General features: G+C 40.5%; 2 protein-coding genes across 12 annotated transcripts in view; one reads left to right on the top strand and one right to left on the bottom strand.

The window, feature by feature from the left end:
- Positions 1–21,486, bottom strand: part of rbm47 (RNA binding motif protein 47) — a 30,039-nt gene extending 8,553 nt beyond the window's left edge. For 6 of the 9 annotated variants that reach the window (XM_044027308.1, XM_044027306.1, XM_044027305.1 and 3 more), the window contains exon 1: positions 9,104–9,277. The gene's annotated coding sequence lies outside the window, so the exon portion shown is untranslated. Of the gene's footprint in view, positions 1–3,443; positions 3,522–9,103; positions 9,278–20,434; positions 20,647–21,249 lie in introns of those variants that run through there. The other 3 variants (XM_044027302.1, XM_044027301.1, XM_044027303.1) reach the window with 3 other exon arrangements.
- LOC122770444 (putative methyltransferase NSUN7) overlaps positions 12,529–27,099 on the top strand; it is a 29,714-nt gene continuing 15,143 nt past the window's right edge. Inside the window, exons 1-3 of one of the 3 annotated variants that reach the window (XM_044027299.1) lie at positions 12,529–12,773; positions 18,588–18,704; positions 19,510–19,552. In XM_044027299.1, coding sequence (XP_043883234.1) covers positions 18,670–18,704; positions 19,510–19,552 — 78 coding nt within the window. In that variant the 5' untranslated portion in view covers positions 12,529–12,773; positions 18,588–18,669. The remainder of the gene's footprint in view (positions 12,774–18,587; positions 18,705–19,509; positions 19,553–27,099) is intronic. The other 2 variants (XM_044027297.1, XM_044027298.1) reach the window with 2 other exon arrangements.

The raw sequence follows: 27,099 nt of genomic DNA on the forward strand, positions 1-27,099 counted from the left end.
AAGATGAGGAGAATTACAATTATATCATTTAAACCACAAACAAGAGAACAGAAAATACAAGAAGGGACACAAATGATAAGAAACACCGCCATAAAACTGCAGCATGTAACTTTGGGTGATTTTTGCTGTTGTAGATCTTATTATTTTGCATCTGTTTGGTCTTGTGAGCAGAAACAAGGTAGTATTACTTGTTGTGCAATTTATCTGAGAATTGCCTTTGCCAAGCAATACTATCAGACTTGAGTGAGGAAGTGTTTGTGTGTATACAACGGCAGCAGCAGCAGCACAGGGGCAAGAAGTGTTTATCCTGTCAAAACTGCTGAACAACCGAATTTTTTGAGCAGCGGAATTAACTGCTGAAAGTCTTCATGGGCGATTCTTTGTGTTTTCAGTCATCCTCAAACCTGTTTTTAGCGGTCTCCTAGAACAAAAGTGAGAAATTCACCGCACCACATGAGATCAGTATTGTGTGAACTAATGTGACAATGGTTTGAATGTAACAGACATTTACAGACACAACTACAGTTTTAACTGCAAAATGTTATGATATGGCTGCTCGCCGAGATTAAGTGATTATGAATTTTCAGACAGGGTCACATGCTAGGTTACTTATAAAACACTAACCAACACACACATAGCAATCTAGACAGAACAGTGGAGCTAAAGCATATATAAATCCCCAGGGTGCTTTTCCTTATCAGCAGTTTTACAACCTTGTTTTGCTGAGTTCCTCAGATCCCTTGCTGACCTCTGAACTCTATCAGGGAGAATGAAGGCCCGCAAATCCTGAAACCTCCATCCAGCTCAGGGTTCAGTGAGTGTGGTCACATGCTCTTTCTGTGTGTGTGTGTGTGTGTGTGTCTTTCAGTTATAGCAGCTAAATTAACAGCTAACAAGCAAACTCATATATGTCACCTCCAGTTAAACTACAGTAAAACAATACAACTCCACGCTGTGAGAAATGCTGTGCACATTAATTAACCTTACACAAGCACCTGTTACACACTCACCCCACGATGTTGGACTTTAAACCCCCTTATCAATATGCAAGTTATAGGTGGAGCTTTTTCCTGTGTGTGTGCGTGTGCGTGTGCGTGCGTGCATGTGTGTTTGCCACATCATTAAGTTCTGCAGTTCTATAAGTGGAACAGAGGACAAGCAGAAATCGGCTTTCCAAGCATAAACCTCTTATTCTGTTACTTTCCAGCACCGCCAGTATGCAGCACGGAAAAATCCACAGCAGTTTCAAATCCCCAAATCTCCACAAAGCGCTCAACAATGAATCAACAAATCACAGGAGCAAATTTCATCTTTTAGTCAGACTGAACTTCATGTAGTCTTACACAAATAGGTCAAATTGCCTCTCTTGAATCACAACATTGCTTAAACTTCAAGGCGATAGGTGAGGCAGTCAACAAAGGTAAAATGCTACAAAGCCAAGTAACCATGGTAACGCACACACTCATTTGACCTGACCTAATATCCCACTCTCCCACACACACACACGCACACCTGTTTGCTTGTTGTTCCCACAAGATTTTTTTGTCTACTGAAAGAGCAGATGCTTTTTATATCATAGAAATAAAAAAGAAAACTACAGTAGAGATATTTTATCAGTTCAAATTGTTATCATAGAAGATAGTCATTTCAAAACATGGGATCAAGGGAAAGCAGAACAAAACTCACAAGTCGGGAAACAGGGTGATGTTTTTCCCTTCTATTTTTAGCCTGTTTGTGCGCGTTCACACAGGTCAAGATGACACTGAGTTACATACAAATACAGTTGAAGGCAAAAGAGCCATGCCCCAGTAGCTTACATTAAATCAGCTTCTTTTATTTTGAAATGACTTGTTTGTGTGTTGCTTTCCCTCTCTGCGTCTACAGCTCTGTGTTTTCCTTCTGCTGTGTGAAGTGCTAACATGACTCCATCTCTTATCAGACTTATCTTGTCAGACTAATGACAAAGGGAGGACAATATTCTCTTTGGGAGTTCTGTTTAGTTATAAAAAAAGGAGCCATGTGACACCGAGGTCAACAATTTGTAAAAACCCAGTGCGAGGCTCCCTTTTCTGGGTGATTTTGTGTTTTGTCAAACACATGACAGTGTGAGTATGGGGTAATCTACTTCCTGCCTTTGACCACCACCAGTGATATTCCTGACTTCCTCAGTGCTGACCACTCGACTGCTGAGGTTTTCCTTTCTTAAGTGAAACTCAGGAAATCGGTGTGCATTGTGTCAAAAGTGAAGCAAAACGCTGATGATCTCTCTTCCTTTGCCAGAAAAAAAAATTATACTGAGTGTGTATGTGGGATATTGGCACGAGAGTATCTGAAAAAGTCCAGATAACAAGGGAGAGGTAATGCAGCATGACAGAGGAAATAAAGAAAATGATAACAAGAGAAAAAACAGTAGACTGCTCTGACCTTATTTTGTGTGTGTGTGTGTTTGAAATCTGAGGCAGCCACACGTAAATGATTAACTGTGGCCAAGTCAAATTCCAGCCTTTACTCACAAAGAGCATAAACGACATCTCAATAAAATAAAATACAATTTTGAAACAAGTGTGAGTCTTCTGTATGAGTTTACATCAGAGCAGTGGCAGAAGCCACGAGGGGAAACAGCCGTTTTTTGCTCAAACACAGAGTTCAGCTGGTCAAAGGTTTTGACTCAGAAAAGCATGGAACTAACAAGTGAACGGAGTCAAAGAGCAAGGTTTTGACGGCGCTCCGGTAATCGCAGTGGAGATTACCCATTACACTGTGTTTATGATTGATAGAAACACCTGATTTTATATGTAGTTACATCATGTTATTGGGGGAATGAATTGCTTTATGAGCAGACAAAAAAAGCTTTTATGGTTTTCCAGCCTATAAACACGGACATCTTATTTTTCACATGATCAAATGAGCCATGTCATTAATAAAGCATGATTACTCACTGCTCCCAATGCTCCTCCCTATTTTCCCTCTTAAATACGATGTTGTTCTGACATTTGTAACAAACATTTCTCGTGATTTTCATGATATAAGAAAACAAACGCTATGTTAAAGAGTAAGGAACAGTGCAGCTTCCTTTTTGCTCTCCTAACATGTATGTGTGTATGTATCAGTGGCGTGAAAGACACCATCTTAGCCCCACACGTGAACATGTGGAGGTGACTGACTCACCCAGCAGAACATTAAACAAAACACTCAAATATAATACACACCCAACAAGCAACCCTGTCACAACTGATGCACTAATAGACATATGCAATTCACCTTTCACAAGCAAAAATACTGCACACTAATACATTACACGCTACACTACAGCTTGAAATCAAAGCAACTTGAAGGAGAATCCAAGGAGAGTCAGAGAGAAAGAGAAGTGAGAGTGAAAGCAGATGAATGGCTGTGGGAAAGAGAAGGGGAAGCAGAGATCAGTCAGATGTGAGGATAGCTACCACTGTTGTTTCACAGAGCTCCGCTGCTTGGCCGCCTGCTCTGGGAGTGTTAGTCCACCTCCATCAGAGACAGGTACAGCAGGGCACTGAGCACAGAGGCCAGCCTCCTCTACACACACACACACACACACACACAGATGAGGGTGGAGCTAAAACAGGTACTTTGTGGGAGTGTGAAGTGGATTCAAGCCCCAGTTTTTTAAGAAAATCATTACATTTAAATGTATTTACCAGACCTGATTACATACACAGACAGTATTAATTGCACTAAGGCTAGCAATTAATACTAGCCTTAGTGATTAATTGCATTCATTACTCAATGTAGTAAAAATCAATAAATCTTATGGCAATTTTATATTACTTTTACATTTGTTTTTATCTCACGGCTGCAGTTTAGTCTTTCCCGTGTTTGCTTGAAAAGATTTCTGTTAAAAAGTTGCTTTTTTTGTAAAGAATATTTCCTGATCACTTCGATTTATTTGAGTCCTCAGAAAATACGCAAACTTTATATTCCCTGGTTAAACTGACCTGCACCTTGGTGAGCTACATGAGACAGGAATAAACAGTTTTCATAAGAGAACAAAGCAGCTGGAGGTGAGGTAACAAAAACCTTTACTTTTAACACTTTTCAAAAAGAAAATTGCTGATCTTATTTTATATTTTTTTTATATCTTCATAAGATGGTAACTGACTCAAAAACTCTTGCACTAACAAGATATGAATGGGGGAAGAGGGCTGATGGGAAATGTAGTTTAAAATGATTTGTTTTAAAATGAAATGGTTTGTTTCTGCTGAGAGTGGCAAAAACCTTCAAACTTGGGCTTTAAACACTTCCTCGTCTTTTTTTGTGCTGACATTTAAAAATTGTTGACTGTTGTTTTACCACAAGTGATTTATGTCATGTCAGCACAAGACTACATCTGAGTGTGTGTGTGTGTGTGTGTGTGTGTGTGTGGTGTGTTATTTGTACATCACAATGGTGAACATGTCCCTGCCACAGCCTGACTTAAGCAAACAACACACACCTTCCTGGGCAGTCAAGAGAGTAGATAGAGAGAAGAGTGAGAGACAAAAAAACAGCCTGATGAGAGTTTCTGTCTGAAATGTCCTCTCAGTCGAGAAGAGAGTGAGTGAGGCAAGGCGAGAGCAGATGGGGGGGGGGTTAAAGGGACATAGAGATGAAAGCCACTGTCTGTGTTGACTTTCAGCTGCTTTTGAAACCTGCTCTGCTCATTTCAACAACTGAGTAAACAGGGAAGAAGAAGAAGGTTTATTTAGCATAAAGACCCAAGAGAATGATGGATGGACAGAAACGATGAGATTAAGGCATAAATGATAGATAAAGAGCAAAGTAGGGGCTGTAGTGCCTTAGACCGTGTTTGCATAATGAAACACCCGTCATAAAAGTGTTGAATCACTGGGAGTGACGTCAACTCAAGTGGACTGAACACAAATAATAGCAGAAAGGTGTGTCCGTGTCCGTGTGTGTGTGTGTGTTTGAGAGACATTATGAATGTTGAAGTGTGTGCGTGTGTACAATGGCAAGAAAGGTGTTGTTTTTTGGGGGAGAGTGGAGTCAATGGGTCATTTTAAAGTTTAACTGTCGGTTCTTAGAGTTGGAGCTTAGTGTCAGGGGTCAGACTCGTCAGAGGGTGTCACTGTCCAGGTGACCGCACATCAGGTCATCGGTTAACTGTTAAACCCTGCAGTAAGATCCCACAGGGGGGGTGTATACAACATTTATTGCCTCATGCCTTGTAATGATTGTACATGTTTCACTAAATCATTTGTCAGGCAAGTTATGTTGCTTCAATTTGAATCAGGTCTTAATGTTCAGATTTGGTGATGATTTTGAGTTTGAACATTTTTTTTTATCATTACTGAATGTCAACCTTCAGTAACCCAATAATATAACTTTTTTCACTCACTTAACTTTTAGTCATTTCTTCTGAGGACTTTAATTTGGGGTAACAACATATGTTCCTGTTATTGAGATTTAATCCCATTAAATGGGGCCTGGCCCACGATGGGAGACTCTGACCAATCACAGGGCAGGACACAGAGAAGGTGCTCCCATCGGCTGTTCTACTGAGCAACATGGCTCATCACTGGAAATGTCACTGTTCTAACATTGGAAACTGCTGTAAAGCAACATATTTTTTTTAGAAAAATGGACAAGTTTAATAAATGAAAGAAAAGAAAAGAAATTTGGACAAATGTGTCACTGGTGTAATGACACGTGGATGAAACTAAACAATCCCAAACCCAACTGTAAGAACAATGTAAGTCCTCAAGAGCTGGCTCTCGGAGCACTTCCACAGGTTTTTGATTTGTGTTGGTAGACTGGATTGAATCACACTGACCTGTGTATTTACAGTGTTTATTTTATGGCGATACGCTGACCCTGACACTGTGTGTAAGCTGAAACGCACAATGATAAGAAATCAAATTTGAGAGTTCTTAGACTTAGTAGACTATCTCTGATAAGCTGGGTCTCTAACTGCATGGAATCTGCGTCATTGACACAAACTGTGAACAAGCAGGAATAAAGTCAGCAGTAAAGCAGTGGTGACTCTCGGTATCTTGGCCAGAGAGCTTGTATGACTACCATCATCCATAAAAAGTAAATGAGTAGCATGTCACAAGACCTTGGGTCGACTGTTTTTCTCCCTCTCTCTCTCTCTCTCTAGAGCGTGTGTGCGCTGCAGAGTGATACAACCTGTACAATAACACCACAATGTGTTTTTCCACAAGTGACTCCACTCACACAAGCACAAAAACTGAAATAAGAAGCTTCCTGCTGTGGTTTTTCTCCCCCCTCTGCTTTCTCTAACAGCCTGATTGTTTGTGGTAGCTGTTCACAATGCAACTGTCTCAATCACCTAAATATTATTGAAGGCAGCAGAGAAACTCAGATTATGACCTCCACCAGAACACACAGCAGAATCAGCTGCAGAAGGTGGCCGGTGGACTTGGAAAAACAAAGGACTCGATGAAAGGGAAGTGAGAACTGTGGCTGACCCCCGCAGACACATGATGTCCTCAGAACCGTGGTTCACACAGATCAACTGTCAGCACGCTGCTGCAGCAGCAGGACGGACAATCCACTCACACTGCTGATGGAGGACAAAGACGCACTTAACGTGTCTGTTTTCTGCCAAAACCCCGGTGTGTTTTTAACATGCTCAAACTAATAATCAGAGATTACAGTTCCACTGTCCACAGGCTGTCAGTGGTCACACCTTTCATGTAGGCTTTCCAGTACGTGGGCATCGAGAGCGTGATCGATTATTTTGTGGTCAAAATTGTCCAAAAAAAAAAGTTTTTTGTCTAGATGTGAGCCCCTATTCATGTTTGTCCCTGCCACCGTCCTCCACTGTCTCCTACTTCCCTTGTCTTGTTTTCTCTCCTTCCATCCCTGTACCTGTCACCCTCATTCCTCTGGTTCACTCAAGCTCCAAGCAGAGCAGTGAGGAGGGGGGAGAGAGGGAAGTGTGTAGAGAGGTGGAGAACAGTGTGTGTGTGTGTGTGTGTGTTTTAAGGACCACATAGAGAGTACCAAATGTTCCCTCTCTAGTATCCTCATGCAGGCCTCCCTTCCTCCCTCCCTCCCTCAGTATTAGAAAGTCCTTCAAAGTGAAACAGGCCTGAAGAATTTCAGGTCAGAGGGAGTGCGTAAGTCACTACCTCAACCCACCCCAACTTCACCACAGAGGGATGATTCTAATCCATTTACCCCAAGAGCCCCCACCCCCACCCCACACATTTGTCCACTCAAAACCCCACAGTGTTAACTCAAACCGCATCATTTTATTCAATACATCAAAAAGCTTGAAGGTTCTCAGTCGTCAAGGTCATTGAGTCTTCAGGAGTTTCGGTTAACTTTCACCACACATCCAAGAGGTTTCTGTCCTCGACTTAAACTCTACTTTTATCTCACTCTCTTAACTTAGTTTCACTTTTATTTCACATGTTATTAAATCATTTCTTTATTTACAGATGTTCAATATATTATTTATGTTAATGAGTATCCATTTATTTAGTAATTTACGTTCACTTTAAATTGGGTCTTTTACACGTTTTTTTTGTTTGTCCTTGTCTGGTCCATATGTCCATGTCCTTCTCTATGTGATGTGATGTGTGCATTTCAAGTTGTTTATTAAAATCCTTATAATTATTATTAGGATTACCACTAATTATTAAGGAAGTGGGATAAACATGTAATATACGTAAATAAGGGAGATGGGGTGGGTATGATAAGTCTAGACTTCTTCCCACTCCTTTTGAACATGTGTCAACTTGTGTGAAGTTTAAGTGATTGTTGTTTTGTTATTTCCTGTTGACTCCAAGTTCAAATGAACTTTTAAATCAAATGAAATCAAGGTGTTTGTGTCTGTGTTTTAAAACTGCAAAACAAAGCTACAGTGTTAAATAAAGGTATTTTACTTGAATTAACTAGTGCAAGTTCAGTTGCCTCGATATTGTATCCACTCTTGAATAATAGCTTGAATCCTAACAACATTTTTAAGACAATTATGAAGTATTGCCACATATATCATGTTCCCCAACATTAGCTTAAAGGGGTTTTACTTCCTTAGGTTAAGACATTTAGACTTAGAATTATGGCTGATGCGTCCCACACTCGTGATATAGGCTTTTTGTAGGCTGTGTGTGTGTGTGTGTGTGTGTGTGTGTGTGTGTGAGTGAGAGAGCAAAGTCTATTAAATAATAAAATGTTAACCTCTCTCCAGCATCTCTCTACAAAAGAGCTAACCCTCGCACTGACTTTATCTCAAACAAGGGTGCACCCTGTGGACAAACACACTGCTGAGAGACTGTGTCAGGCTGCCACTGTGACACAGTTACAGAAAACGTGCCGCTGAAATAACGTTGATGAAAAGACGATAGTATAAATCATGTTATGATTTATGAACCATGACAAAACTGTGAAAATAAATGTTTTGTATAGCCTCAAATTCAAATGAATGAAATCTAGCGGCAGGCCACTGGCTTTTCTGTTGCTAGTGGACACACATACACACACACACACACACACACACACACATACATATCTACAAAACAAACAGCTTAACTGAACCGGGGTAAAAGTCCACATATTGTATGACCAAGAACCCGGAAGTCTATGGGTAATAATACCAGCCTCTCCTGTTAGTCACTGAAGCATTTTTATCCCCCACCCTGAACACACACACACACACACACACACACACGCACACACACGCACACACAGAAATACAGCACCATGCCACTCCACTGGTTCCACTGGTTTCACTCTGAGAACATCTATTCTGAGCACTGATTGTTTGAAAGGAACTCACTGTCTGTTTCCATCCTCCTTTTTGGTGTTGGAACTGAGCAGTGTGGTAAAATAACAGAACAGCAGATATCGTCACAGAGAGGAGAAAACCTGCTTCCTTTAGATTACCTCTGTCACAAGACTTGACACAAGATTTTGGTCACAAAGTCAAACAAAAAGCATTTAAACATGGAGGCCAGAGGCTAGAGACACCAGAATGTATGAAGGTTATCAATAATCTGAGAGATTAGTTTGTTTTTTTCCGACAGAATCATCATTTGAAGGAAGAAGAATAACATAGAGACTTTTAGAAAGACAGATGATGACACTGTAGACACTGTACCTGTTTCGGAGATATCGAAGTGTGGACCAGTGAGCTGTATTTTGATTTTGGGAGTCACTTCTGTCTGTATATTCACACCTTTCTAAAAACTGTCTCTCCTGTGGCACTGACAGGCTGCAGCAGCCTCCTCGACCTGCTGTGTCTGGGTGTTTGAGTATGGAGGTAAGCAAAGTTGGTTTAGTGTTTACTTATTCTTAGTGGCCAGAGGAGAGAGAGAGAGGTGGGGCCTCTCAGTACAGGTAAAGCCCCCCACCACCTTTTTTTCTCCCTTCTTCAATCACTCTCTCACTCAGTCATTCTTTCTCTCAGCTGATAAAGAATAAGACAAAAGGGGGGTTGGGAGGGTTGGGATAAAAGGACAGAGGGTGTGACTTAAGGTGATGATTGGCAACAATCAAGGAAAAGTCATGAGGAACCTGTAGGTTACATATTCACACTTACATGTGTGCTCATTTCTTACTGTTCAAGGGATAATCTGAAGTGGGAATTTAAAGGAAGAATAAAATACTTCAAATGGTTTTTTAAAAACAGAAACTATTCCTCTCAAGTTTCACAGTCAAGGTATCAATGGGTTTATTTTTAACACAGACAAACAAGTGTGTTCAGTTGTAGTCAGGTTGTTGATGATGCAGCAAATATGTGCTGCTTCATCACAGTTCTGCTCGTCCCTGTCTTCATTTGTGAAATGAGGCTTGGCGTGCACAACGCTGCTGGGCTTTTCCCACTGTCATATCTCTACTGTAATGTCTGTAATGAAACCTGTGATTTGTTCACATGATAAGGCCAGCATGCTATAATCTGATCTTCAGCATATTTAACATTTAACCTGTTTCTGCATGTTGTTTTAACTTGTTTTCCTGTCTGAAGTTCAACGGAAGCTGCAAAAATAAGTCATTATAAGTTACTTATTACATATTGGTCCTTTAAAAAGTAATAACATAACTTTATATTCGTGTAATACTTTCATTACTCATCATATTACCATTTTAGTCTTGTAAATACATTGAAAATGTGACGTTTCTTTTTGAAAATGAATTGATTTCATCGAAATAAAAATGAGCAACTAGAGAAAATCAGTCTCCCCTAACTTTACTGCTGCACGTCCACATCATCATGGCAAAGAGGACATTTGAACTTGTTTTCATACATTTCAATCCCTTGCACTACTTGTTATTGAGTATAGTATATATTACTGAGTAACGCATTGAGTCGATGATATGGCACTAAATAAAAAGAAGTCACCGAAGTCATCGTGATTCATCCCTGAGGAAACGTGATGACTTTATGAACTGATTAAATGGCGATCTGAATGGCAACACACAAAGACAAAGAGTTTGATGAAAGAACTCACTATTGCTTTTCATAATGACAGGAAATCACAAAAAGAAATATTAGAAAATAAGCTCTTGTAGGTCAATAAAGACTGAAATTACAAAGTTTGGCATCGCCCTGGTACTGTAAGAGTTTCCCTGTGTCTATTTTAGCCATGACTGCTTCAACAAATGCTGGTAAATTTAATTGCAGGTTTCGTGAAGCATGATGTCAAAGGCACTTTGCTGAGAACAGACTGATCAAAACACAAATTATACCACTGTGGTCGCATTCCAGGCACAGGAGACCACAATGACAACGCGTGGAAGTGTACATAACCTTCAACAAGCCTTAAAGAGAACAGGGTCTACGCTCTTATCAGTCGGGGTGCCGTTCATGTGTGTGTGTGTGTGTGTGTGAGCAAATACCATTGCACAAGTGACATATTAACCAATGACTCTGTTAATGAAGGACATGCAATCACTGATTCTCACTTTTTGGCAGCGCGCATGCATGCACACACACACACACAGACACACACAGTATACATAGATAGCAGGTTCAAAGTTTACTGATGGAGTAATCTATTCTCTCCACAGGGTGTAAAAAAGGTTGGAGTGAAGGCCATATTGCGGCTGTAAACCTATTTTAAAAGGGGGGATGAGAGAGTGATTCACACACAAAGATGGCACTCGAACAAAGTCACCCGCTCACAAATCAAAACACCACATCAACCATTTTCATAAAACAATAATAAATCTTGATACAAAGATTAAAACATGCTATCTGTTCGTTTGCTTTATCGAGGATTCACGAGCAAGACTGTAAACTGTAAATACTTGCATGCGTACTGTTCCTGTGTAGTATTTGGGATTTCAACTGTAGAACTGATCAATGAACACAAAAGGAAATGTTGTATTGTAGTTAAAAAAACTGCTCATTAATGCTAAGGGAAGACGGAAAGAAGTGAGAAAAAAAAAAGTTGTGACAGTTAAATTAAATCAGACCAAACAGGATCATAATGCGGAGAGTAAAACAATGTGTCCAGTAAAAACATTTGCACACTTTGACACAGAAAGCACAAAGTCATGCGCTGAAGACAAAGACATGAGGGAACTGGCCCATCAGGTCTGATGTGACGCCATGTTCAACTGTAAGAAGCCGAACACAAACAGCCTGACAATGTTCACATGGGAGGTGAGTGTGTGCTGCCACGTATGCTGAGAGCAACACACACACACACACACACACACACACACACATTATAACAATGCATTACACATACATACAGTACAGTGCTTAACAAATGTATTAGACCACCACCCAAAGCCACAGCTGCCCCTAAATTAACAGCATCGCTAATAATCTAAATCATTTTTTATGTTTCTGCTGTGGTTAATACACCAGTATGTAGAAGTGATGTTTTTAATGCTAAAGTATAATCATTATTGTAATCCACAAATCTGTTTTTACAAAAGAACTGAAAAAAATAAAGCACATGATTATTTCTTGATTGAGATGTCAAATTATAGTTATCTGCTTGCATTCCCTGAACAGGAACATTAGTTTTAGTGGTTAAATTATTGTGCTTTATTCATTTCAGGCTTCTCAGAGAAGATGCTCAGTGAGCCGGCTCCAATGTGGTTATAAAAAGGTAAATTCAGTTTGTTATTTGCCAAATAAAGAACAATAACTATTGTGCTCTATTGTTTTTATGACAGGTGCTCTAATAAATGTGTGAAGCACTGTATATATACAGCAAAAATGCTTTTATTTGCAACATATGGTCATCATTGGTCTCTTTGTATGCATCGTTTCTTTAATATTGTACTGCACTTTACAAAAATTCAAATCTTTCTGCAATCATCTGATATTGTCATATGGAAAAATAGAATCGGATACTTGTTTGTGTGTTGGTTTTTTATCTATAATAGCCCAATAATAATATCGGACATACTGTATATTATCAAGTTTTTATTATATGCTTTGACACTGTGTGTGTGTGTGTGTCCCTTTTACATTTTGCTATCAGTTGCTTTTATAACTGATAAGTTTGTTTGGAGTTATACAAACGTCTATGACGCAAGTAAATCATTTCTGGACACATGATCATGTTGGTGTTTCTTTCTCCCATCATCTCCTATCATTTCTCCATAGCTGTCGATGCAAATATATATCGAAGAAAATTAGGAGAGAAATGATAGAGATGTGAGGTATGTGTGTGTGTGTGTGTGTGTGTGTGTGTGTGTGTGCGTCGGCTCTGCGGCACATGTGACACAGCTGAGGGGCCTCGTCAGAACAAAGCACTTGTTTGTGAGGAAAATAATTCTAATGGGCAGCAGATTACACCTCCACCCAGGTCAGTAACAACTCAAATAGGGGGCATTTGAGTGTGTGTGTGTGTGAGATGGAAATGGTGTCCACACGACTCGTCTGACTATGTCTGTCTCTGTCGAGCAGCTTTTCAATGTCCCCCATTGACCTCTGTCGCTTTATCTGCCTCCTCTCTGTTTAAAAGCTGAACAGATACTCGAGCATGTGAAGTGGAACAGATGTGTCTTTTTCAGTGAACACTTAGACTTACTACAAATAATAGAACAGCAGAGAAGGGTTTACTTTTATGTCTTGAAAACAACAAACTGTCATCATGAAAGATAAACGTATTCATTGTCACGGAAAGAAAACTGTAACTAAACTTAGTAATGTGATTTGAATAATTGAAACTGAAAGCAAAATGTTTAATAATTAGGAATATAGGAAGCACCAAGGCTGAACGATTTTGAATAAATGTCTAATTACGATTGCGATATGATTCGCGATATCAGAGGGAATGGTCATTTTTACATAATTATTCTCATTTTCATTGAAATTACATATTTAAAATGATTATTGTGTGATATTTGTGCAGATCTGTGGGAAACAAAGACGTTTTCTTCACTCTGTAGAATATACTGTATATGTGTATCAGTGAGGACAATATCTGATCTAAAATGGTGAATTCATACACATTTTGACCTGCAAATTGAAAACTGCAGTAAGCCGTATTACGATTTTGATAAAGTTTTAATGAATTGTTCAGCCCTGGGAAGCACCGTATAATATCAGGGATGGCAATCCGTATCGGTCAGTATCGGTATCGGTCCGATACTGGTCAAAATCACTGGATTGGATATCGGACACGATCCAAAAATCCTACATATTGAATGCTTCACTATTCACAGACTGTAAGAAGGTAAATAAAAATCAGCAAAAGCTATTTTAGTTGAGTCATGTTTGGGCTGTTTCTTTCTTCTTTTTGGGAGAACAATATTTTGTTACACAGTTGGAGAATTACGTCTTTGAAATGAATCAGCACAAACGTGTTGTTAACAGCTTCACAAATGGTCTAAAATAACTGTATTGGACTAATATTGGTATCGGTAGATACTCATCTTGTAGGTATTGGTATCGGGACATCCCTATGTAACATATATATAATAAACTGTCAGTGTCCTTCATTCAACAGATGAATGAAAACTGAAATATAAAGATGTAGAAATGATTTGACCTCTATCCTCATCCTCATCCTCAGCTGACCCTCTCATGCCGACACACACATGCAGCTGGCACATCACAGTGCATGTGTGTGTGTGGAGATGGTAACGTGTCAAATGTTCAGAGTTAAAAATGCTGCTGAGCCTAAAATTCCTCTTGTGAACTTGGCGACTGACTGTGCTCTGTTCTTTTGTAACACTTCCTCATTCAGAGTGTCACCTCACATCCTGCACGTCTGTTAACCAATCCCACTGTCCAAATTATGATTAACAAAAAATGACTCAGCACAAAAAGGAGAGACTTTGTACCCTCCCACCACACACACACACACACACATGATCTGACATTAGAGTCTGAGATTTTTTTTTTTCCCTCTTCCATCTTGATGAAAGAAGTTTCCCCTTTTGCCTAGAATCTTGTCAGCTGACAATCCCGTCACATGGCTGCTCACTGACCAATGGCAGAGCAGCAGTATTGTGTGTTTAGGTGCAACAATCAGCGCCAAGGTCAAGGAGACACGGAAGGAGGTAGAAACAAGGAAAGGGGGAGCATGAAGAAAAGATTTTGAGGGGGCAGCGAGTCTTTATAAAAACACGGTACAACCAGAAAACAGAGTCACCCTCATGAGTTATGACCACAGATTACAGCCAGATAATAGCCAGCTATTTTCTGGTCGCTGACCAGTAACCACTGCAACGTCAACATGTATGACTCTCCGCTCCTCTCCTCTCCTCTCCGCTCCCCCAGAGACGGTCATGTGATAGTGTGTAAGCAGCATGTAGATAAAATAATAGACGTCTGAGTAGATGTGATGAGGTGATTTTGTGAACATCTGTCTAAAACTCCTTTTTTTTACTTCTTCACATTTCCAGCGTTGTTTGTAAATAAAATTGAGGCTACAGAGATGTGATCACATGACTGAAGGTGCATTCACTCATTTACTACAGCTTTATCCTCCACATGAGGGCCATGGGGTGGCTGGAGCTTTCACCTAATAAGATTTACACCTCCTAAAGACCTCTAAAGAATCTTTTTTAATATATACATAATGTACAAATCAAAAAAATTACAATCAATTCAAACAACCCTTCCTTAACAAAGAGGGGTCATCCTTCGTATATATATATATTATATCTTACAGCCCAAACACAGACAGAAAAAGACGTGATATGACATGGTAAATGTTAAAACTACTGAAGAAGAATATAATGATCATAATTATTATTATAGGTTATGCCAAATAAACACAAGATAAAATGATCAAATAAGAGTGAAATTGTAACTGAAAATCCCTTATCCATCACGTCCATATTCACGACAAACAAACAAGTGCCTCCACACTGGTGCATATATAGATCAAGGTACATGACCCATTACAAGAGATAGTTTTCTGTCCTGTCCTGCCGCTACTTTACCAAATTCAGTTACCCATTCCTGGAAAAGAGGTTCTCCTATAGATCTGCTTTTTCAGCAGCTCCTGTGCCCCCATGAGCTAAATACACAGGTTTTTATCTAAGAATGCTGCTGTCAGAGACTTTATGTACTTCAGTTTCCAGTTGTTACAGGAAAAAGCAAATATAATCTCATGATATTATAGATTTAAGCAGGTCTAGAGTTTGTCCAGTGGCAGAAAAAAAGTCTTGCTTTAGGCTTGGAAAAGTCAGTGCAAACAATGTGTCAGTCCCTCACAGACCCACACTTCCAAACCCTGAATCATCCCTTTAATCCACCACAGTTATACAAATGCTAATTATCCAACTTACGACATAGGCTTAAAAGCGATTGTATGATTGATTCATCATTAAATATAACCATGAGTGTTTGGACTGTGTCCAGACAGAGCTTCTATCAGATCCTGTCTGTGCTGATCTTGTGAGATGATTACTCAGCAAACAATTTCTGTCATTTTAAGTATGCACATAAAAAAAAAAAACACAGGTCCCTTTTAATGGCTGGCTTAGATATGTTCAAAATGTACAGAATCTTTCATGCACTGCCAACTTTTAAACATGCCATTTTTACCAGCCCTTGCTATAGGGAAAAATTATAGGGAATAATTGTTTTCTTGCTCTCAAGAGTACACACACACAGACACACTGGCACTAGTAGGCACGTACACACACACACACACACACACACACACGGAGTGACAGCGAGATCATGAAAATAAGACGGGAATGTAACAGGTGAGATGGTGGAATTCAGTGTCAGCCAACTACAACACCCTAAACTCACAACATCCAGTCAGATAAATGGTGTCACGCACATCGCACACTGACACAGCAGGGTCTATGATGAGAGAGCGAGGTGCAGTGTGTGTGTGTGTGTGTGTGTGTATGCAGTGGGTGATTTGATTCTGGTTAGCTGTGTTGTGTTGTGTTGTATTGTGAAGCAGTGACTAATGGGAGGACACAAAGTTCTACACGGGCTCATGATAACATCCAACCCATACACACACAGACACAAGTCACACACACACACACACAGACACAAGTGCACACACACACACAGACACAAGTACACACACACACACACACACACACACACACCTTGCCTACGACCACCGTGACCCTCATCCCCTCCTTGTTGCCAGAATGGAATGTTCCATCAGCCGAGACTGAACTAAACCCATTCACAAAATGGCACTGGTAGGCATGGGACACGTACACTCACACACACACAGGTTTGCATAGCTATACTTCTTAGGACTCTGCAATGCCCTCAATTCATTAGGAAAAGGAAGTAACAAGTACAAGTATATATGTATACACACACATACATATAACTAGCTCATTATGTGTGACAACAGGTATGTAGAGAGGTGTCTGGTACAGAATATGCAAATCAGAGGCTTAGTGAAAGTAAGTGTCTGTATGTTCCAGGTATTTCTCATGTTGTGGGGACCTAAATCTGCACTGTGGCATTATCCTCCTCATAAGGGCCAAAGAAGCAAGCAAAGCACCATAACATAAATGATTACATTTCAAGGTGAAGACACGTTGTATTAGTCAGGGTTAGGTTAAGGCTCTGGTTTATTTTTAGGGTTAGGCCAGTAATCGTTATGGTTAAGGTTAGAGTAAGCGTCCAGGAAATGTGTGTGTGTCCACTTTTTAAGTAAGTATTGAATTTGAAATCAAAATGAAATCCATCTGTCCGTCTACTGTATATATCTATATTTTGGCATGTCCTTTAATATACCCACGTCCTCACTCAAACTAACCTTAAAAAAGGCAATTAAAATAGGCAAAAGGAGTCAAGAGACGGGGGAGAAACTGGCAGTGAAATGAGGCATAATAACAGCATTAGAGTCCGAGCAGGCTGCAGGACAGAGGAGGGAAGGAGGGGAGGATGGAGGGTTCAGCGGTGTCACCACATGGGGGGGTGGAGGGGTTACGCAGATGTCAAAGTTTGACCGGCAGAAGGAGGGGGAGTACGAAGGGAAAGTCAGAGGAGGAGGAGGAGTGTTGATCCAGCCTTCACAGTGAGTGGATGTCACCTGTTTACACTCACTCCTGCCACATTCTCAAAAAAAAGAAAGAAAGACAGTCGCACAATATCTCATCTCAGCTGGCTCTCTCCATCTATAGAATGAAAAAAAAAAAAGATTCTTTCTCCATTTAGTTCTGCAGTATTAGGCCTGGTGGAATGTATTGGCTCCTCCTCCTCATTCTCCTCCTCCTCCTCATCCATTCTGTGGTGGAAGTCAGCTCACTGCTAACAGATTATTTACTCAGATTTTGTCCCCGTCCCTGTGGATAATCAATAATCTGTGTCTGGTTTTCACATGATGAGGTTTAAACAACAAACGTATTTGACTAGTGTTTGAGGAACACGGTCAACATAACTTGTTTTAGTGTTGCCTTGCAGTAAAAAACCCAGATTGACGACTCATCTTTCTGCATGTTCTCCCCACAGTCTAAAAGAGACTCTGAGGTCAACTGGACATGATAAATTGCCCGTAGGTGTGAATGGTGAATGGGTGTTTGTTTGTCCTGTGATGGACTGGCGACCTGTCCAGGATGTACCTCGCCTTTCGCCCTGTGTCAGCTGTGATTGGCTCCACCAGCTCCTGTGACCCTCATGTGGAGGATAAAGCGTTGGATGGATGATCAGACTTTTCTTTCCATAGCTTTCAGAAACCATTTCTGATGCAAATAAATTGCATTAAAGCATTTCTGCTGCTGTCTAGGGTGTTGTGGATTCAACATCATATTATTTGGCCCCTACTTCACTGTGGTGCTAATAAAGATTTCAACATGGTCAACAGAAAACTGATGGCATGGTGACTACACTGTGACTTTCAAACAATATGATTTCATGAGTCTGAGTGTGATTATTTCTTAATATTAAGCAGTTTGAATGTGCAGTCCAGCCAAATACCATGAAAGTTCGTTTATCAGCGTCTTCTTGTCAACACAGCAAACTAAATCTAACCTTTTAGTGACTGGCACAAAACAAAAATGCAGGAAAAAGCTGTTCCCATTTTGAAAGCAGTAAACTTGAATTATTGTTATTATGATCTCTCAGTGACTGTGCCTTTGATTTACTCGCCTTGGGACAAATACACATTTTGATCCTAACTCTTTCTCACCAATACTGACCATGTTAACAACATTCTTTTTTTTTTTCTACCTGCAAGTGCAACCTGTTTCAACTTCCCTACTGCTGCTCAGTGTTTGGTCTGATCAGAGGGGAGCTGAGGAGGGAGGTGCAAGTGGACGATGGAGGAGAAGAATGTGGCCATTGTGCTTTCCAGGTATGTGTGCGGTGTCTGTGTGTGTGTGTGTGTGTGAGAGACAAACAGAAAGAGGAGAGAGAGGGAGAGAGAGAGAGGGTGATCAGATCTTGTTACAGGTGTTTCATAAACACCACAATAGTGCAAACAGGTTCTTTCTCTCTCTCTCCCCCTCTTTCTCCCTCTCCCTCCGCTGCATTAGACACTTTACTCAGTGGCTTTACATATCTGCCTCAGTGTTGGTGGTTTAGGCTTATGGCTTTATCTCTCTCTCTTTCACACACACACACACACACACACACACACTCTCAATCTGTGCTTCCCCATCGTGAGCATGGCATGGTCATGTGACAGTCAGGTGACACTACCATACCGTGTGTGTGTGTGTGTGTGTGTGTTTGTAATGCATATGATCCATAAGTTTCACATCAGCTTCCATCAGTTTTACTAAGTGACTCAGTTATTAAAGAGGCTGTTTTCCTGTAACTGCCTCCTTGCTTCCTGTTGCTGATGTGCTTGTCAAACATTGTCATGTCTTCCTGGAACTAGAGCTGGCTCAAACATGATACCACTAAAGTCATGCTTGAGGAAAAAAAAAACTCAAAATATGAATGCCTTTCTGAGATGACTGCCTGTCCCTTTTCTTGCAAGCAGGGGAATGTGATACTGGAACGGTTTGAGAGAGATAAGTATCTGAAAAATGGTTTGACTTGGTACAGTGAAGAACTGAACCCACACACACACAAACACACACACAGGCAGAAATGAAAGTTTGTTAGAGCAACGACCAAATTCTAACAATTTAACCTGTGTGTTTTTTTTTTAGGTTTCTGGAGAAAGCAGTTGGAAGTTTGTCGTCACTTCATCAGGTAAGACCAGTACACACGCATGCCGACACGCACGCCGGCACACACACACGCACGCACAACTACACTCCTCTCTTCCTTCTATCTCCACACGTGATTATCAGGAAACAGTAAGTGTGAAACTAAAAGTTTTATCCCACATTACAACAACTGCAAATTATATATCCTCTAATAGCTACTAAAATTAAGACCCAAAATGTATTATTTCATTCTATAATGTGGTTTGGTTCATTTATTGTCTTCGACAAGATTCTAAAAGGTTTTTCATGTGAAGAGATGGTCCCCAAAAGGACATGACTTTTAAATTGTAAATATAAATTTTGCAGATTTGTCAGAGAGACACCTGCCACGCGCCGACGCTGATGTGAACCCTTGCACTCTGACACACAAACCAAAATTGCTCACAAGTATATGAACAGGCACGTGCATCCACGCATTTCGCCTGGAGTGTAAAGCTCACTAAACGAAATCTCGTTTGTACAAAAACAGGACGCCCATGGCTAACTGGCACCCTGCTCAACCAGTTTCTGAGACACACACACACACACACACATGCACACACAAGATGAATAGACAAGACAGCAACTGATTACACATACACATCCTCACACAAAAAAATAAACACTGAGTCCTCGTCCCACAACCTTGTAGTGAAGGTTACAGCAGTCAGCTGGGTCAGAGGGAACATTGGACCAGCTGAAGAAATGTCCTTCCAGATACCCACTGTGTGTGTGCATGTGTGTGTGAGTGTGTGTTTTCTCTCTAAACTATCCTTTGACATTAAGAGGAAAGTGGAGACACGGACAGAAAGGACAGAACCAGAGACACATGAGACATGGACAGAAAGGACAGCACCAGAGACACATGACAAAGTCTCAAGCCCACCTGTGGAATTTTGGGGGACGTGTAGTCGTCGTAGTTTCTTCTGCCACTGTTCAAAAGCAACAATCCAGCTGATCACTTTCTCATCTTCCCTTCCTCTGTCTTCCTCTCCGCCTTTGCCGTGCGTCTCTCAGGTTCTCTCAGGTTCTCTCAGGTTCTCTCAGGTTCTCTCAGGTTCTCTCAGGCCTCTCGTTGGCTGTCAGCGTGCCTCCTTTCTTCAATGACAGGTCCCCCAAAGCAGAGTCAGAAGAGAACTCACACACGTCTATAACCAACACAGAACACACACACACTCACACTCACTCACACTCACGGGGGGGCAGACGCTGAGACAGAGAGACAGAGAGGACAAGTCAGACTTTCTGTTCTTCTTTCTGCATTTTTTTGGATTCTGACTCAGATCCTCTCTGTTTGTCCTCTCCTCTACAGCTACAGCCACGACAGCGCTTGTAGACGCAACAGCAGGAGACAAGAGGAGGGGTGAGTGAGTGTGGGGGGTACAAGGTCTTGAAGTGGAGAAGAGAGCAGAAGGTGGCAGCGTTGAAGGCAAGGGCTAGAAAGAGAGAGAGAGAGAGAGAGAGGGGAGGGAGGGAGAGACGTGGTAATTAGTGAGTCGGTACCTGACTCTCACTGACATAAGCTCCACATTCCTCAGAACCGAAGAGGGGGAGAGAGGCAAAGGAGGAAAGAGGAAAAGAGAAAAAGTTCTGAAAAGACACACAGACACACTAACAATCCCAGGAAACACAACAGAGAAAATAAACCCTCTTTATCCAGACAGAACACACAAAAAAGAGAAAAAAAACTGTCTTCCTTACAGCACACCACAGCTGATGCCTCTTCTCAAGTCACAGTAGCATGATGTTCAATGACGGCACTGCTGCTGCTGCTGCTGCTGATGATGATGATGATGATGATGGTGGTGGTGGTGGTGGTGGTGGTGGATCTCCACTGTGCGTCACCTAAACCCTCCAAAACGTTTAACTTGTGTTCAGGTGTTTATTCTTCTCTTCCATCTCGTCTCATCTCTTGTCCCCTTTTCTCTTCAGTCTCTCTCTCTCTCTGTGTTCCTCCCTCTCCCCACCTCTGTCTCTCTCACACTCAGACACACACTGACTTGATCTGTGTATGGTGTACACACACTGCTCTCTCTCTCTCTCTCTCTCTCTCTCTCTCTCTCTCTCTCTATCTGAAACTCACCAAACCAGAATCTGACTGCTCAAACTCCTAGCACACCTCTTTACCTCCCTCCTGCCTATCAGTCCGGATGGGAAATGCTATCCTCTTGTGATCCTGGCTTTTGTGTGTGTGTGTGTGTGTGTGTGTGCACGTGAGTGTGTGTGCGTGTGCGTGCGTGCACAGCCAGACCTGAATCATAGCAGCCTGAGCAACATTCCTCTGAAGGAGTTTCCCTCACACCTATCCCGAAACCCCACACCACATGATCCCACATCCACCACATGGTCATTATTGATGATCCTCATTCACAAATACAAACCCCCCACCCCACCACACACACACACACCTGAGGTCATGATGACACGCTCTCTTCATGCTACAGTGACGTGCGTGCGTAGATCCCTCCGTAATAACATCTTACAGTAATAACAACTTACCCAGGCCTTCTCACGTTTCTTGTGTTTGACTGTCAGCGTGAAGTTTGACATGCGTGGACGCAGCTACAGTGGTGTGGAAAAGTGAAACTTGAAATGTCTAATATAAACATTTTCTCACTTCTGTTAAGCAGGCGCCCGCTGTCAGCCTGAACTGAAAGTAAAACAGTGGAGATAATTAATACTGGCTCGACTGGTGTTTCTTATTCTCCACCTTCATATTTCCGCCTCTTTCCCACCACACCCACTCTCCTTTCTCTCTGTCTTTGAACAACATCACGCGTTTAAAAACATGGATGTAAAGTTTCAACACACCGGGTCACCACAATTAACCCCTCGCTCCACACTCTGCGTGTGTGCGTGCATGTGTGTTGCTTAACTAAATTCCACACATTTGGTGGGGGCGGGGCCAGGTACTTCCTTCTTCCTGATGTCAGGTGCGTGGTGGCGAGTGCATCGTCTTCGAGGCACCCAGTTGTCATGGAGACATTGAACAAAAGAGTGAGAAGAGAGAGAGAGAGAGAGAGAGCTGTGCTGAAAAGTAACTACTGTAGTCCGTCAACTGACAAAGTGAGAACAGAAGAGAGAAGTGAGGAAGCTGGATTTCTGTTTAGAGTAACAGACAGACACACACACACATGTTTGCACAGCATTCGTAGTGAGGACACTCATAGACATAATGCATTCTACCGGCCCTTACCCTAGCCTTAACCATCACAAAATAATGCCTAACCATAACCCTAAAACCAGGTCTTAAGCCTGAAAAAGTCCTTTAACCTCATGGGGACCAGACAAATGTCCCCACAAAGATAGGTTTGTACGTTGTTTTTGTTTTTTTTGGTCCCCACTGAGATAGAAAAACATATGCTTGCATACATTCAGATAAAGTCCACACACACACACACACACACATGCAGTAGGTCTCTTTGCAAGTATGTGTATTCTCGTATTTGTTGCTTTGTGAGGACCAAAAATCATATGAACCGTAAAGAGTGAGGACATTTTTGTTCTGGTCCTCACATCTTTAAAAGGCTTTTTGGGGGTTAAGACCTGGTTTTAGGGGTAAGGGTAAAGGTTAGGGTCAGGCAGTTGTGAGGGTATAAGGGGCTTGGGAATGCATTATGTCTATGAGGGTCCTCACTAACGAATGAAGCGCAAACATGAGTGTGTCTTTCGGACCTATTTTGGCACAAACAGTAGTCCTCATGGAGGCCTACTGGACCTAATGAGGCTGAACCTCATTTCTGGTTAAAGTTAGGATTATGTTTTAAATTGTGATTAATTTAAACATAGGGTTGGATATTAACCTGTTATGGTTAAGGATAGGGACAAGGCTTTGTGCTTAGTTTAGGCTGTCCAAATGAATGGGACTCATTGGAGTGTCGTGTGTGTGTGTGTGTGTGTGTAGGAAACTGATATTGAGTCAGACATGCTCACACAGAGAAATACTGTTTCAACACAGCAGCTGAACTCTGGTAGGGAGGAGGCCGGGGCCGTTGGATGTGTTGCTCAACCTATTTGTCTTTAATGCTTTATTTTACAGATCCCACAAGCCTTGAATAACATGTGCAGACACAGAAGCACAGGTATAATTGAATTGACTTTATGTGGGTGCACTATATGATATTGACTGCAAATGTTGTTGTTTTTTCCTTATCAGACAAAATACTCTGTATAATTGGAAAAAAAGCTTAGCTAGTTTGTTGGGGTTTTGTCATCAGAGTTTGAATTATGTGCAAGATGCACATAATTATAATACATCACAAGCAAACGTGCTAACGTGCTATAGCTAATTAAAACACATTATAGTTTACTCATTATTTTTGCAGCCAATGTTTTCTGAAACGCTCTTTATCTGCTGCCAGTGTTTTCAGTCATTTGTTTACACTTTAAAGATCCACTTGCACCGACTTGTTCAGATTGGCAAATCCATCCCAGTGAAAACTGAGTCTGCTATTATCTTGTTTTGTTGCATGTCAATGCAGTGCAGGCGTCTGAAAGCCATCTGTATTATTGACAGTATAACACTTATCTAAGTTTGTTACCTTCGTGTTTAGTCCCTGACAGCGGTTTAATAATAAACAGGCAGTAACAGCGTGAGGTCTTATTTCAGAGCTTCTTTGAACCACAAAACCTTGAAAAAAGACTTTAATATTCTTAAATATTAAAGATTTCTCTATTCAGCGTTTTTGACTTTGGTGCACAAACATTATCGTTCAGCTTTCTCCAAAAATGCAAAAAAATCATTGAAATACATGTAATTGTGTAGCATATTTTCATATTTCATTTTGTCATGTTAAAATTGAATGTTGAGTCATGGAACAATGTAGGGAGGGATCGCAAACTATAATGTGATTTTAAATGTAGAGACAAGGATTTGTTTTATTTAACAGAAGAGTCACGTCTGTACCATATTTTATGGTGATTGGAGTTCCTGTGCGCACACCTCAGCAATGTCAACAATGAAGAGACACGGTTTGGAATGTAGAGATTTGAGTCAAGAAAACAGCAACTTACTTTCAAATAGGAAAACAAATAATGAACCACAAAAACCCAGTGACATCATTGTTTAAAAATACAACTACGAGAATCTAAATATGTAAATAAAGTTGCAGTTTTACAGGGTGGATACATCAGTCAGTCGTTTCCTTGAAGCGTCACCTGTTGACTGTAACCCTTACACTCACACTGGTGCTTTTTTCTGTCCAGTAAATAAATGAGAATGTTCAAATAATTACACAGTTAAAGATATTATGGCCAAAAATATCTAGCATGTACACATACAGCATGTATAGTTATGCATAGTTGTGATCAATTAGTGACCTTTTTACACAATTTACACAACCTACAAAATTAATCTCATTATTTTTAGACTTTGCAATGCAGAAATAGTATATAAAGTGCATAAAAATATGCAATATAATATTTCAAAAACTTGTTTAAAACTGTTATTGTTATTTTTTTAAATAATAAATAACATCTTTTGATACCCAAATGTGAGCCGGCTCACTGGGCAGAAGTGAATCAAGCATAAGATTCAAGCACTAAAACAAGTTTGTCTGTTCAGGAATGAAAGTAAATAACTAAAATTTGACAATTCAATCAAGACATAATAACGTGCTTATTACTATTTTAAATTTATTTTTTTAAAACGATAACAATAATAAATATATTTTAGCATAAAAAAAATTATTTTGGTTAAAGAGCTTGTACATACTGCTGTATTAAGCATTACAGAAATATAAAAAATGACAAATGCTGTTTATTTAGGGGCAGCTGTGGCATAAACCTTACATTGGGCGATGGTCTAACAAATTTGTTAAGGACTGTATATCTTTCAACTACAATGTTTCAGTATCCGTTTCTCGTCTGTCTCTCAGCACACGGACAAACACTGAAATATTCTCTTAATAATTACAGAATCAATGGGTCAAACTAAGTGAGGCCTAAATTGTAATAATCTGTAATTATCCTTCAGTCACAGCTTCGTGAACCTTTTGTACAGAGACTTGCAGATATGCACATGCTGCACTTTCACAAGGTGTAAACAAAAGCAAACTCTGCCCACAGTGAAAGACACACAATAGAGGGAGAGACCTGAGACACACGGAGCAAAGATTCCCAGGAAAACAGTCCAAAGTGATACTTCAGACGCATGACAGTGACATACAAATGGTGCTTTTCCAATATACAGTTCTGTGTACACTGAAAACAACTGTGTCTAATGATTCAGTACAATGATTCAGACTTAGTTCATTAAAGAAGATGTGTTCACACAATCGTTCAGTACTATCCTGCATGACCCGAGCACAGACTCAGGGGAAGGGTTTGTGATGCGGCTCGCCACTCGTGATCACCGCTTTCAGCAGCGCTGTCGCTAAATACACCAGACTCCTCTGTTAAATGTCGAGATTCTTGACATTTCCTTGCTATATGTTGGAGATTAACGCATGTCTTTTTAACTGGTCTACAGTTCTTGTCATGACTCTTCCAGTGACTCTCTGACCGATCCGGGGCCGGCAGTCTGTGGACGTCACATTTTAATCCAGTCATGCTGAAACTGTGTAATGGAAAAATCCAGTCTGATGAGCTCCACTAAATCTTTCTCTCAACATTATGTTCCTAAAGTTATGCAAACACTACAGTCCACATATCTTTGATGTGTATCATCTGGGCGTTTAGGCATTTAAGATGCCTAAACATTATGCAAATCTCTACCTCACAATCATACAATCTTTATTTGTGTCATGAAAGAAACTTCTCTTTGACATGATACAAATATACCTTTTCATAAAACGGGTAATAATAAGGTAACATAGAAATACCTACATGTTTTTGGAGGTGTGAATAAAGGAATTATAGTAAACAACACACAGTGAGCAGCACACCTGTATTCGCATTTCAATATTTTGTTTAACCTACAGCTGAATGACGTCTAATAATTATGATCTTAATATCATCTTAGTCTTATATATAAACATTTATCATTAAAAATGAGGCATGACATTTTATTGTACATATTTTAATATTTTTCAATTTAGACTTCTGGCTGAAGTGAATAGAATATGTTTTAAACGATAAATGTAAAGGCTGAGGACTACCTGCAATAACTTCAAAGCAACTGCACTGGCATTTATAAAGACCATAATGTATCAATCAATATCAGGAAAACAACCACTGTGACATTCACATACATCTAAATACACAGTTTTCACATAGAACAAAAAAAGTCTAATAACTGCAGAGACTCATGGGACAATAAATAACTCCACCACCGTCATGTATCCAGTCAAACCCTGAATTTATGATTAACCTCGTCCTTAAAGAAATGCTTCTCAGACACTCAGCATCAACCTAACCTCACTAAAAAAGCCGCCTCAGCAGAGTGACGGATGTTTTATTCATGCCCACAGTTGGGAAAGTAGATGTTCAACAACCAAATACTGTGTGGGTGAATCACGGTGTCCTCACAGTCGATCGACTCAGCGTAACTCAAATAGACTCGAGTCACGGGACGAATCGTCTTCCGTACGACTCGACTTGGAACTTGCATGG

Source organism: Solea senegalensis, linkage group LG6 (assembly GCF_019176455.1).
Source record: "Solea senegalensis isolate Sse05_10M linkage group LG6, IFAPA_SoseM_1, whole genome shotgun sequence".
In the NCBI taxonomy this organism is placed as follows: domain Eukaryota; kingdom Metazoa; phylum Chordata; class Actinopteri; order Pleuronectiformes; family Soleidae; genus Solea; species Solea senegalensis.